This window comes from Caloenas nicobarica, chromosome 6, assembly GCF_036013445.1.
Source record: "Caloenas nicobarica isolate bCalNic1 chromosome 6, bCalNic1.hap1, whole genome shotgun sequence".
NCBI lineage: Eukaryota > Metazoa > Chordata > Aves > Columbiformes > Columbidae > Caloenas > Caloenas nicobarica.
Window position 1 is genome coordinate 18,688,701 of NC_088250.1, and position 13,788 is coordinate 18,702,488.

At 48.7% G+C, this 13,788-nt stretch overlaps 2 protein-coding genes across 2 annotated transcripts; both read right to left on the reverse strand.

Moving 5' to 3' along the window:
• Positions 1 to 3,033: 3,033 nt before the first annotated feature.
• On the reverse strand, positions 3,034 to 4,448 carry HOXD11 (homeobox D11). Its single transcript, XM_065638027.1, has 2 exons — positions 3,842 to 4,448; positions 3,034 to 3,269 (listed from the first exon to the last, which is right to left on the reverse strand). Exons 1-2 carry the CDS (start codon positions 4,446 to 4,448, stop codon positions 3,034 to 3,036), a joined length of 843 nt encoding a protein of 280 aa, XP_065494099.1.
• Positions 4,449 to 10,703: 6,255 nt separating this feature from the next.
• On the reverse strand, positions 10,704 to 11,772 carry HOXD12 (homeobox D12). The gene is made up of 2 exons (XM_065638222.1): positions 11,211 to 11,772; positions 10,704 to 10,942 (listed from the first exon to the last, which is right to left on the reverse strand). Exons 1-2 carry the CDS (start codon positions 11,770 to 11,772, stop codon positions 10,704 to 10,706), a joined length of 801 nt encoding a protein of 266 aa, XP_065494294.1.
• Between the last annotated feature and the right edge of the window lie 2,016 nt (positions 11,773 to 13,788).

Below are 13,788 nucleotides of genomic sequence, written 5' to 3' on the forward strand. Positions count from 1 at the left end.
CTTTAATTTTCTAATCTCTAGTTTCATTTTAATAGATCTCCATAGTACTTTTAAGGAGAGGGTTTTCATTCAGCAATGCTCTGGCAAGGTGATGTTCGGATATTAAAAATATCTTCTTTTCGCTTTAGTCTCTCTGTTTCTCTTTAAAAAAATAAGCACTCTCAGGATCTAACTTTAATCTCGCCTTTAAATAAAATATTTTTTTAAAAATATGATTTCTGCACCTAGAGATTTATTTAACAAACGACTCGAATAAGAATCAAAGATAAACTGTGGAAACGCATGTTTTTATATTACTTGTGTTCCATCCGCATTAAGGCTGTCCTTAAAGGAGTAAATAGATTTTCGTTCTAGGGAACGAATTCTGAATATCACAGGAGTTTTTTTCTTTCTCAAAATTATGGGATTTTTTTAAAGCTCGGGTGCATTATAAAAGATTACGACCAAAAAAAAAAAAAGTTAAAGTGGCATATTTCTCCAGCACGTCACGGTTATGGGTTATTTGTTTAATAAATCTTTTTGATGCTTTATTTTCTCATTTGGAAGGCCCTGAAATCTTATCGTTACTTATATATTAGATATTTTATTAGCAGTGGAATTATTATTAGGGGGAAAACAGACCTAAGCACCGGGAGGGCTGCGGGCATTCCAGCACCCGGGCGCGCCCTCCTGTGGCAGTTGGCCGCCAAGCACCGGGAATTTCCTCCTCTCTCCCCGTCTTTCTCCTCAGCTCAATTTGTTCTCTGTCATGGGTTTCTTCCTTTCTTTTTAAATATAAACTTAAAACTGCTAATATTGAGAATCTATGCAAGATTAATGCTAGGGTGGTTCGGTTTCCGCGGCCCTCTTTTGCGGTGTCTTAGAATTTTAAAGGCGTATTAGTCCGCTAAAATAGACTGTTAAAGCACTGCAGGGAACAGAAAACCAAGCGACTCGTTCTCGCTCTGAGGATTAAGGCTCGGGAGAGACAAGAAAATTTTGCTATAAGGTCAGGCTTAATGCTTTGAGAAATTCCGGCGATTTTGCGCATTTCTAATTAAAGGGCTTTGTGGGGAAACGCACACCAGCAGAAAAGCTACATAGAAATACTGTCTTTCTCCCTAAAATACAAAGCATTTCTTAAGGCCCCAGCATAGTTGTTTTTTTTTTTTTTTTAGCGAAAACCATTTAAAAAAAAAAATGAGCTAAAACCCAGGAGATTTGGGACTAATTCCCGGGTCGCGGAAGAGAAGGGAGAGGGAAGTGGGGAGCCCGCCGTGCTCCGGCTGGTGAGGACCAGAGCAGGACACGCTCCTTGCCACGCCATGGAGAGCTCACCTCGACCCAGCTGGGATTTTCTTTGCGTTACGATGCATTCGCTAATATGGCCAGCTATGCTGTAATAAGCGTGTGTGTGGTTGTGCGTGTGTGTGAGAAGGAGAGGGAGGGAGACAGAGAGAGAGAGTGGGTGGTGGTTGAAAATAACAGAGGAACCTTAAGGCGCCTAATTATTCAGAAAGGTTAAAGGTGATGACCTTGACATTTTGGAAGTTCAAAGGCATACACTTATGTTTTTCTTACTAAAGGGTTTAAAAATTTTTTTTTAGTTATGCTTCGCTCCGCTTCCATTTCTTGATTTTTTGAATTCTCAGGCTTTTCCTGACTCATTTGGGCACTTTTGCCTTCCCTAACTGCGAGCGTAGCGAGAGCCGCTTCGTCCTTTTCAAAAAAGGCAAATTCTTTTCTCACTCCTCGCCTTTATTGCACATTGCGGAAATCTCTTTTTCACCCACCAGAAGGTGTATAATATAACCCAATTAAGCTGTTTAGAACCTAGGGGTTTATGGTGTTGTCTAGACAGTTCAAGGTTTTGTAAACAGCCCAGCCAGGTCACGCAAGATAAAGCGGCGAGGAGCGGAGCGGCGCGGACCTCCGCCGGTGTCCGCCCCCGCGCAGGGCCCGCCGGGCCGGGGCAGCGGCTGCGCTCCCGGCCAAGCGCCGCGCTCTGCTCGCCCTACCGAGGCATGATATTTAAGAGATCCACCCCTCTGCCACCAAAGATATTTTTTCCTTTTTTTTTTTCTTCCCCTTTCTTTCCCACTAGTGCCAATTGTTTACAGCTGCCTCTTGTCTGACTCTCTCCGAGCCCTCCATCTTTCTGCCTTACCCTTCACTAACAAGTGAACAGTCGTTGGCGTTGGGGATTCTGGGCTTATTGGGAGCCTGATCAGTTTTTTAAAAAGCCTTTTTCGTTGTTTATATTAATTGAAACGCCATCAGAAGTGATGGTCTGCAGACAGCCATGTTGGCTCTGCCTCACAGCGAACAGGGAAGGTTACGCGTACCTACAGAGGGAGAGTTAGACATCTAAACTAGTATTTATTTAAAATGCATTTAAAATAACCCGACTAGGCTTCCTGCCGTTACTATTTAACTGTACTTGGCTCTAGCCCGGGAAACACTAGGGTCCTTCGGAGATGGAAATCCATACAGTGCACGGAAGCTATAACCTTAACTTTACTAGAAACCATTTATTCACATGAAAAAGACAGTGGCCCATGCTTTTGGATGACAATATAAACATATATATATATTTTATATATAGCGAACGTACATTTACCATCTCTTAAATAAACCGCATTCACTTAAAGGGAGGAAAGTGTTATCCTAGCTCAAAAGCAACAACAAAGCTCCCCCCGAACTCAATGAATTGTAAGCAAAAACTACCAGACACACTGCAGGTCCATTGCTGGTACTGTGAGAGAGAAAAAAAAAAAAAAAAAAAAAAAAGCACCTTTGGCGAGAAATGCTTGAGAGTGGACATTTGGATTTACCCTAGTTTCCCCTTATCAGGAATCTGCTCCGCCAAGCCCCGAAATCTCCAGTGGCCATTCAATGTGTGGAGTTGCCCATGAAAATGAAACTTTGAGTTCCGCAGGGTGGATGTGTCATGTAAACCAATTTACTTTTGCATTCAGATGGCAGGTCAGAGACACCGAGATACTCTTTGTTTTTCTTCTTTCTTCCCTTTCTCTCTGACTTTTTTTTTTTTTTTCAAAACAAGGGATTCCCAGTGAAATATTGGAGTCGATCTCTGTTCAGTTTCTTTTCCTTCATCCTTCGATTCTGGAACCAGATTTTAACTTGCCGGTCAGTGAGGTTGAGCATTCTGGACAACTGCAGTCTTTTCTCTTTGTTTATGTACACGTTGAAGAAAAACTCCCGTTCCAGTTCTCTTATCTGATATTTGGTATAGGGACACCTCTTTTTCCTTGATCGCTGGGGAATTGCTGAAATTCAAGAGAGAAGAAACTGATTTATGCTGCTGCTACGAACATGCTCAGCTAGGAAGAGATCACAGACTTTGAAAATATACCATTGCCTGGAAAGCAGCCCTCTAGCAGTTAAAAAAAAATCTGGGGCTTTTTCTCTCTGGTTGACTTAGCAAAAAAGCGATTATTTCCAAACTTCTTCTTAAAAGAGAGCACTTCGAGCAATACAGAGAGATATTTAAATGGGCTGGAAAAATTCCAAGTTTCTCAAACTCCTCTCACACACACACCCCCCGCCCCAAACAAACGAAGATCTTAAGCTGTAAGGCGAAGGCAGCTCTGAGCACTACCTGTGAAATCTCCCCGTCTCCCCCTCTCGAATCAACAATTTAATAACAATTAATATCCTCTTCCAAGAATACCTTAAGCCCACCTAAATTGGTTTCCTATCGTAAACACACTTTACAACGGTAAAGGAAATCTTATAGGATATATAAAATCCTTTGGATGCTTATAAAATTGCACGTAAAATGCGGCTTGACAAAGTGTTGGCCTTGTACCCTTGCCCCCAATTTACTACTGATACCTACCTGAACTGTTGCTCTTCTCTGCAACAGCCTCACCAGAAGGGGAATCGGTGCTGTTTGCTGGTGTCACTTTCTTCTCTTGGCTGGAAGGTGTTTTACTGCAAGTGCTGTTCTGGGCTTTCAAGTCGCCCTTGTCCGCGTCCCCCTCGCCCTCGGAGTGCTGCTGGTACGGGGGTCCGGGGGCTGTCTCGTAAAACTGGTCGAAGCCTTGCGGCAGGATGCCGTTCCTCCCCACCGAGCTGTAGAAGTTGGAGGCGGCGGGAGACGGTCCGTGGTGGCCGCAGACAGGGTCGGTTTTGAATAACATTTCCGTCCTCCTGTTCGCAGGCTGCAGAAAGTCTCTGTGCATCACCTCTTCAGCTGAGTAATAAGGAGCATAACTGCCCCTATACTGCCATTTGCTGCGCTCTAATCCGTATTCCCTGAATGCTACTTCGCGCACAGGTTGGACATGAGGTAAATTAGAAGAATAAGGAAAAGTCATTTGACAGGACGACGATTGCGACAAAAAAGAGGGTTTCGTCGAGAAATCTGAGGGTGAGACGTAATAAGCGCACCCTGGCAGATACATATTGGATGTGCCGTGACTGCAATCGTCAAACTCAGTCATGTCTTCCTTTTTGCGATTGCAAGCAACCAGGAGGCTTCAATGCATTGAACAAGATCCATCTATTGCACAAGAGGGTTTGGACAGGATCAACTAAGAAAAAATCCCCACCGTGTGCTGACGTGCAATTCATCTTGATTGATTCTAGTGGTAATTATGTCACGTGACGCGATGTAGAAATGTCCTTATATCTATATCAGCCCCTCGGAAAGGCTCCTAAGATCTCTCCAAAGAGCCCTCCCAGCACGGAGAGATCAGCGCACCGTTCGTACAAATATAGCCGCTTTTTCTCCGCATCCTTTCACCAGGCGATGAGATACACGTAGGTGGTGCGGCTGATCACCTGGGGCCGTGCAGCCCGGGCAGGCGCCTGCCCACCGCCAGAGTCCGGCGCGGAGCCCCGCGGCGCGCAGCCCCCCGCCCGCATCGCCACCCAGCCCGCCCGGCCTCCGCGGGCAACGAGGCGGGGAGCGCAGCTGCTGTCGGGGAAGATGGCCCTGGGAGAGCGGGGTGCGGGATCCCGGCCGGGCACCCTCGGCTGGGAAATGTGACCGCTCCTCGTTAGAGGGAGCGATGCTGGCTGGCCGCCGCTCACACAGATGAGGAGCGGGTGATGGGTCGCTCACGAAAGCAAGTCCCGTTCACACGCTCGACCGTACAAAGGGAGCTGCCCGCCCGGCTCCAGCAATCCACAGTTGGCATCAAAACCGGTCACGAAATTCAAAGCTTGACTCCCCAGCACCTCATTTTCCCTCGCTTATAAGTCCAAACACTGCGCTCTTGTGTAAGAGCGCGGAGACAAACTGAAATGAGAAATACGCAAACAGAACATTTCTCAGTTGCCGGTTTTATGAAAGGGAGACACTTTCGAGCTCTTCTAGAAAGCAAAGAGCTAGGGCAGGAAGAGAAGTCCACCAAGCACGGTCTCCTTGGGAAGCAGACCAGCACACAAAGTGACCTCTGTTCCCCGTGCCTCCAACTCCCACCAAAATGTTCATTTTTATTGGAAGGGAAAAGCAGGGCTGGGAGCAGGCGACACGCACAACACCCGCCAGCCCGGCGGCTGCCCTGCCTTCGAGGGCTCATTTTTGCCAATTTTCTTATTCTCCTTGAAATATGATTTTACATAGATGAGCACAAACCGGGTCACAAAGGCTGAAAAGAGAATAAAATCAATAATACGCGCCAGCAACAGCCCTATGCTCAGGCAATTCCTCATTCCAGAAACGTTTGCCAGCTCTTCATGGGAATGCCTTTTTTTCCGCCTCTGTACAGCATAGCCAGATTATCCCTGCCACATGCCGCTCTCCAAATACACCCGAAATCTGGGAGAGATCTCCACACTGAGCAGGGTTGCCCCCTGACACGCAGGCAACCCCCGGGTGCTCCGGCTAGACGGCAGGCCCCAGATCACCTCCAAAGAGGCAGCCACCGAGTCCCACAGCAGAGAGCCCGGCAGGTAGGGAACCGACCCCAAAGAGCCGCAGGCAAGTGGTGGGCAGGCCAGGAGCGCCCCGGATCTGCGAAGCGGCGGTGCCCGCGGAGGGCTCGGCCAGGCGACTTCTGCGCGCCCCTGGCTCCGCGCTGCGGAGCGGCTCCGGGGGCGGGAGCCCCGCAGCCCGGGCTGCGCCCCGCACCCTGCCCCCCGCCCCACCGCCGCCACCGGCACGGCCCCTCTTGCATTCCCCGGCCCCCCAGAGCAGGCGAAGGCTGCCCAAAGGGCTTGCTTCCGTACCGCAGCCCAGCTTGCCCTTCCTGAAAAGCAAAAGACCAAAGCCAGGCAGATAACATGAAACTCATTCATTTTTTTCTTCCCCTTTCTTTCATTTTTTTATTTTCTTTGTACAGTATGGTGATTTTGCCTTTTTGCCTCGCTCGCAAACCACCTCAAACGCCACGCATTGCTCCCAGCAGGCAGACTCTCTCAAAGCCTTATCAGAAATCAATGCACAAAATCACCGTTCCCTTCCTTTATCAGTAACTTTCGAGCCCTCTCTATTCTGCTGTAACAGAACAACCTCCTAAAAATGATGCCTGCGCAGTTAAAATGGCTCCTGTGTCACTTACCACCCTGAGCTTGCGGCAGAGCAGGGCAGGGATCCGTTGGATTGTGCCCCCAGGTTTCTGATCGCCTAGCTCATCAGGAGACATGACTCTAGGAACCTATGTAGCTTCATTTTTCTTTATCGTTCAAACGACTAATTACACCTTAGCCAGAATCTTTCACCTTCCTTTCGATGCCGCAAGTCTAGCATCAATTAAATTTTGGCGCAGGAGCCAACCGGTTTCAACTAATTCAAGTTCAAAGACATGGCGACGATTTGTTAATACGAGAACAACCCTTTTAGGAAACAGTCCCTTAAAAAGCGGTCTAATTTTGGGACTATGACACCAATGTCGCAGCAGATAGCCCGCTGGAATAAGGCAGAGCTGGGGGTCCCCGCCTGCCAGAGCATTTTCACCCTGGGGTCTGGTGCCAGCCCTGCTCTGAGCATTACATATCCCCCGCGCCCTTTTTTTTTTTTTTTCTTACGCAGATTAAATATCATCAAAACATAAATGCACATCATGTACACAGTCAAGCGAATACTTTACCGTTAGACGTCTTGAAACATCTGCAACCGTTGCCTGGAATTACCAAGTATTCAGGTCCAAGTGACATTTCCAAAAGTGATCCGTGGAAATTAAGGCGTCTTGCATAACATTCAGGAGTAAAATATGCCCAGTCCAGCTGGAGAAGATGCGATATTTTTGTGCCACCCAAGATAAGACACTAACTTGACCTTAACTTTGTTATGGCGCCCCTAGTATCTGGAGAACGTGAACAGACACTGTCTGGCAGCTCTCGTAAAAACCGACTGGAGAAGAGATTCTGAGTCATTTCATTTATTGCCACTACAGTTCTGCAAGAAAGCTTTTCCTCCCTGCCAAACTTTAATTATTTATGCTCTTTTAGGAAGCACAAAGGCATCCAGAGCCCTTCCCAATAAGCCGAGTTGCGTTTGCAGCCTTATCAAACGAGGAGGAATGAAGAGCACCCTCGGAAGAGCTTTATCACGTTTAGTCTGCGGTCGGAATGCAAAGATGTTTATGTTGGAGTAAATAAAGGGATGGATGGTCGCCTTCATGCTGCGGGGGGATGCGGGCGTGGGCGCAGCAAGCGGGTGCCCGCTGTTCCCCTCGCACCGCATGCACCCGCACAGCCAGGGCAAGGGGAGAAATACAGTTGGACACACGAAATAATCCATCCGGAGGGCGTGGGATACATCCACCTCACTCGGGCGCATCTCCTGCACGCCCACCCGGCGTGCCTCACACGCGTGTGCACACATGTGCCCCCGGGGCAGCTCAGACGGGTGCGCGCAGGCAGAGCCGCACAGGCAGGGCGCGCCCATGCCTGCAGCCCTGCCACACGCGGGTGTGCCTCCCCACGCACCCGGAGCCACTGTCGTCGCCCGCTGCTTCAGAGGAACAGCTGAAATATGGAGCATGGGCACGCGTGAAATCATGCACCATTTTGTCCCGCCTATGTGTCTATGTGTCAGTGCGCACCCGCAAATACGTACGTCTGTGTGTGCGCATACACAGTTACACACAACGGGCGCTGCTGAAATAAGCACATCTGTGTATATACAAGAACATACAGACATACATAGGACACATACTTTTGCATCACATCGCAATTTAGATCCTACCTCTTCTGGTTTTTTCCCCTTTCGTGGGCGACTTAGACTAGAAGCCTTACAATAAGCCATCGTCGTGGATCAGATAGGTTTAATAAATAATACATTGCTTTTCACCCGAGATTCCTCTTCGGATTTCACATCACTCGTGTAATAAAGAGACTGGTTGTATTGGGGCGGCTTAGAACAGGGAAGAACGACATAAAGGGTCCATTTCTCATGGACTATAGCCAGCTGAATAGTACTCCAGGAGGGAACAAGAAAAGGGCTTTATCTGTTTTTTGCTTTTCCCCTGGCTTGCATCATTGGGGTTGCTTCTAGTTTTGTTAATTAGGGAAATGCTATTGAATGAAGAGACCTTTATTGTCCGCAATGCGCCAGCTCCCAGCACAGAGTCTGAATGCCTTGACGATTTGGAGGGACCCAAGGGTGTTGCCTCTGGCTGTAGCTAGCTAGGTGTGCATCCCCTTCCCTGGGGGAGCTCTCACCCAGCTCTGCCTCGCCCCCGCTTTTCCACTGGCAGACATCCCGCCATTAGCGAGGGAGGTTTTTGTCTGCATTGGGCAATGCGGAAAGAGTGGCCATGCTGGACGGCGAGAAATGCTCCTCCGAGTTGAGCTGGTTTTCCTTGTCCCTCCCGAAACGCCACCCGAGCATTACCTCTGAGGCTGTCTGGAAAGCTTTCGGGAAATGGCTGCACTTCTGCCCTGCTAGAAATTCTGCATTTACCTCCAAAATAATCTGGACCAGTGTGCCTTTGCACTTGCAAGCACTTGAGTGGGTAGGAGCAAAGTTCAAATATGATTCTTTAATGAAATAATAAGTTTATTGCCTTCCTGAAGGCAATAGCCCTGTGTAAATAGGTAGCTGCTTTGCACCCTCCTTGTGGTTATTTAGCCTTGTTGCATACGCCCCGAACTACCATATCTGAGCCTACTTCATATACCAGAAAATAACGCGGGCTCCACCAGCGTTGTTGTTGTTGTTGTTGTTGTTATTATTATTATCATTATTATTATTAGCAACCCAAGGTTTCGTGTGTGGAAACGCCTCTTCATTAGAAACAGATTTAGGTGGAAATCGCAGCCAAAAGTCTTTTTAATCCGGACCTAAGATTCCCAAAGATTTTTTTATTTTCTGAAATATCAGACCAAGTCGATAACTAGCATTTCCCCTGGCTCTGCAGTTCCGGCAAGCCCAAGTGCTCTAGTGTTGCAGAGGTTGGCGGCAGAGAAAGCCTGTCAGCAAGATGCGAGGAAAATCGATTTAATTCTTGTCCTAAAACAATAATCCAACGGCTTGGGGAATGTTCCCAGCCCCTCTAGTTGGGTTATCCGCTGAGGTTTATATCTGGGCAAATAAACCCCGAAAGCTTTCCTCCCTTTCTCTCATAAAAACCTCTGCGGAAACGGCCATGGGGACGGTCTCACAAAATAATTAAACCTACCAAAACCTCCGGGCTCTCCTCTCTCCTGCGCCTGCAGCACCTCTGGTAAGAGAGGGGCCCCGATTGCCCCCAGCCCTGCCCCAGTCCGGGCCCCTGCCCCGGCCCGCCGCGGCCTCGGCACCGCCCGCTCTCCTCCGCCTGTTTCCTTGGGGTAGCACTTGGACAAGGCCAAAGTCAGCGGCGCTGGAAGGTCAGGGCCTGGCCCGGCCACCTGAGGAGGCACGGGCGGCGGCGGCGCGGCGGGGACCACCCGCACCCGGCTCTGCCGCCCCGTCGTCTGCAGCGGGGCCCCGCTCTCCTCCGGGGCCCGGCTGGCGGAGCGGGGGGTAAGGTGGCAGAGGGACTCTTCTTCTGAGAGGGGAATCTCTCCTGTGTGCCCAGGGAGCAGCCCAGCCCCCTCTCCCGTGCCCCTGCCGTCGGGTCAGGGGAGCCGCAAGTGGAGCCGTGCGAGCGGCCGCCGCCGCGGAACAACGCGCAGGTTACGCGTGGGCTTTGCGCGGGTGTCACGTGGCCTCTCTGCCAGGCTGCGGACGGATCTGCAGCTCCGAGCGCAAGGTGGGAAGAAAAAAGAAAAGAAAAGAAAAGAAAAGAAAAAAAACAAAGAAAAGGGAAGAAAGAAAAAGGTTTATTTGTTAACTGCTTTCCCCCTTCGCTGCTCGGGCAGGTTACTCCAAACCACAAAAAAAGCCAGCGCCGCAGGCTCGCCCTGGCGTGCAGGGCAGCAGATGAAGGAAGCAGCCGGGACTCAGAGAGCTGACGTCTTTACTAGGCGTTATTCCTTTATTTTGCTGCAAAATGGTGTTTACATACAGATAAAAGAAATCGATTTTAGTTTAGCACCGCTTGTACTCTGGGGAAAGAGAGGGTAAGAAGCAGGAGAAAACCTATATACATGGAGAAATAAAGGTAAAAAGCTGATAATACATGTTTCCATGCTGGTCCGGCTTGTCTTCTTCATTTTGGCTAAGAACTCAGCGTTTGCCAGTTTACACAGGGATCCTACGCGTTTCGAGAACTTGGTTTAAATGGTAAAAAACCCCCACTCCCCGCGATTCACTCGCGAATACGCTCTACTCTAGGGGTGAACACTCCAGGCACAAGTTCATGCAGGAACGGGCAGACTCTGCTCTAGTACATAGAAAGCGCCTGCTCTCGCATTACTACTCTTTTCTTTTTCATCCGCCGGTTCTGAAACCAAATTTTAACTTGCTGATCACTTAAATTCAGTCTGTTTGATAGTTCTTTCCTCTTCTGTCGGTTAATAAACTCATTGAGGAGAAACTCGTTTTCCAATTCAGCAATTTGTTGTTTTGTGTAAGGTTTCCGTTTCTTTCTTGATCTCCCCTGGGTGGGACACCAAGGCAAACCTACAACAAACACGTCGATAATTTAGTGGATCAAGTCTGGATGTTAAAGAGAATATGCAAAAAAACCCCGCAAGATAACAGAGCTAAACTAGGTCGGCAAATCGGGCAAAGCACATCTGACAGCACAATTTCTATCTACCTCCGAGTCGGATTAAGCAATTATCTCTCCGAATGGGTTACGAGGGGGTTACAAGGCAGTTATAGACATCTCTTAGAAAGCACGTATCACTAGGTCACCTCTAACTAAAGCGAGATATTTAAGGCATACCATCCTGCACTGAAGGTCTGAGGCATGACTGGACTGCTGCGGGCTGAACTGTCAGGTTCAAGTTGACGGAATTCTTGATGTCCTCCTTTAAGCTGGAAGTGCAGGAATTCACTTCAAAAAGAGCAGCCGAGCCGTGCAAACTTCTCTGCAGGCTCGAGTGGTCATACTTTACAGGCTTTAAGTTGGCTGCGTGAGTAGCAGTTGGGTCATTTGCAAAAGATTGCCTCTGCCTGCATCTCTCCTCTTGTTTGGAGCTCGCATCGTGGGCGTAATATTTATTGTTGTCTTCCAGGCACTCTTTGTTGCCGTTTGAGCTGATGTTGATTGGAACGGAGCCGGGGAGGTAAGGCTGCGCCGCGCCGCCGAACGCGTGGCTCTGCGGCTGGGCTGCGCACGAACTTGAGCAAGTCCACGGGATCGAGCTCCGGGGGTAGGAAATGGTGGGCAGAGCTGCCAATTGACTGCCATTAGCCCGCAAATTAGGAAAATAAAAGGAATCTGGAGATTGCAAATTCAAGAGAGAACCAACGTAGCCAGATCTGTAGAGACTGCGATCACACATTTCCAACAAAGGACTTCAGCTGTTCTTACAGCAGTATTTAGTTACAACAGGGAATAAGCGGAAAGCCTGAAACGATTGGACGAAACTTTGCAGACAGGTTCTTCAAAGCCGGTAATTTCAGCACCGCCTCCAGCCACCGAACCACATAGTCCCCCTCTTTTTTTTTCTTCTTCCCTTTCCCCCCCCCCTTTTTAAAAGTCTTATGATAACACTTGAAATATGAAAATACTCGCGAGGGGGAGGGGAAAACATGGTCTCCTCTTCTATAAAAGTGACCGGGGCTGGCTGGCAAATCCGAGGCGCCAGCGGAAAGGTGAGGGGAAAACGAACATCTGCAGAGTTGCCGAGGGACAGTGTAGCCCCGGGCGCAGCCGCCGGCCCCGCCGTGCCCCCGCGTCTGGCAGCACCCTCCCTGCCCGCTTCCCTGTGCCGGGGTGAAAACCGTACCCATCGCCGGCTGGCAGTAAGCTACGATGGCTCCTTCCCACTAAGGGGAAGGAGATGAGACTGTTTAGGGCACACGGATGTGTTTCTGCTTCTGTACAAACGAGTACACCTTGTGCATGAGTGTGCCCAGAACATGTATTTTGCCCGTTTTGTATACGCGTTTGTTTTAACACGTTATGCATCTGGATATGCTTGCAATTAAAATCCTAATTGATCGGATGTTACCAGGATCATCATTCTGTTACGCTAATCACTAATATTCTTGGACGTACTCACATCTGACCATTTTATCCCTTTTACCTTTCATCCTCACTCCGAAGCGAAGTTTTAAAATAATGCTTCTAAAACTCAGGGTCTTTTTCGTCTTTAAAAAACAATCAAACACCAACAAACCGAGATTAACAACAGCAAGAACACAGAATTACTTGAGTAAGCCGCTGAGATTCATACATAAATAAACAGAATCGAAAGTCTTCCAGAAAGAAAATGCCCGGATCTGCTCTGCAGCAGAGAGGGTGTGAGTGTGGTGGTGGGCAGAGGACAGACAGCCTCAGCTGGGTGCCCCGCTGCTATCTCCCAAGTTACGTATGAGGAATTTTTGTCCCCTGACCAAAAAATTATGCCTTATAGGGTTATTACAGTGTTATTGGGGGGGGGGCTATGCATATTTTTAGATTTTTGAGAGGTCAAACCAGAGCTCAGTTATTCCGTTACCTCTTGCATTTCTTCCCTAGCACCCGAGTGTGAATAAAATGATAACTGAGAGCATCCTCACGGGAGGTTACTCGTGTCCTTTCCCAAAGCGGGTCGTTAGACAGTGTACCTCCCACGAGGGCAAGCCAAGACCCCGTGTGCTGCACCCAAAGACACCCGCAATGGGCCAAGGAGCCGGAGTTCTTGGGGAGGAGCACCCAGCCAGAGCCCAGCCGAACTCCGCGGCGGCCGCGGGCACCGCGCTGCCCGAGCGCTCCGGGGACTGCTACCCCACAGCACCACGGGAGACTTCGGAGGCCCATCCATCAACCGGACCGGGCTTTACTGTGCTCGGCCTCTTTTCCAACAGGCTTTACTCTGGTCTGAGCGAGCCCAGCTTCAAGCAGAGCCTTAATACCCGGACTTGACCACTTTCATTACCTCGATTAAAAAACTCGAACCTAGTTAACAGGTAGGGTTAATTTTTCTTGTTATTGTCCAACTAATCTTAGTTTTAATCTTGGTTTTATTTCTACGCTGAGATCAGAGACGCTGTCCCTCTTGACATTTTTCCTAATCAAATTCATCTTTCTGTTTAATGGGAAATTGGGGTAAATTCTGCGGTAATTTCATTGCCCTGGAAGAAATCTTTAAATGATTGCTCTCTCCCAGACCACACAGGACCACACAAGCACCGCTGGAGGATATTACTGACCACTGCCTTTAATTTTTATTGTGTGAGTTATGTCTACCAATTGAATCTCCCTCTTATTAGCTCTTGTTTTCTGCCTTTTTTCTTTTTCTTTTTTTTCCTCCTCCCCGAAAGGATGGGTAACAGTTTCTTTTCATAATCGCCTTTAACGAAGAAGCTGACTC

What these genes read in the sequence shown, in the direction of transcription:
- HOXD12 (XM_065638222.1), bottom strand. Translation starts at nt 11,772, where the DNA reads ATGTGTGATCGCAGTCTCTACAGATCTGGCTACGTTGGTTCTCTCTTG. An exon ending in CAGACCTTCAGTGCAGGATG is followed by an intron (nt 10,943 to 11,210) that starts GTATGCCTTAAA and finishes TGTTTGTTGTAG; the next exon opens with GTTTGCCTTGGTGTCCCACC.
- HOXD11 (XM_065638027.1), bottom strand. Translation starts at nt 4,448, where the DNA reads ATGACTGAGTTTGACGATTGCAGTCACGGCACATCCAATATGTATCTG. An exon ending in AGAGAAGAGCAACAGTTCAG is followed by an intron (nt 3,270 to 3,841) that starts GTAGGTATCAGT and finishes CTTGAATTTCAG; the next exon opens with CAATTCCCCAGCGATCAAGG.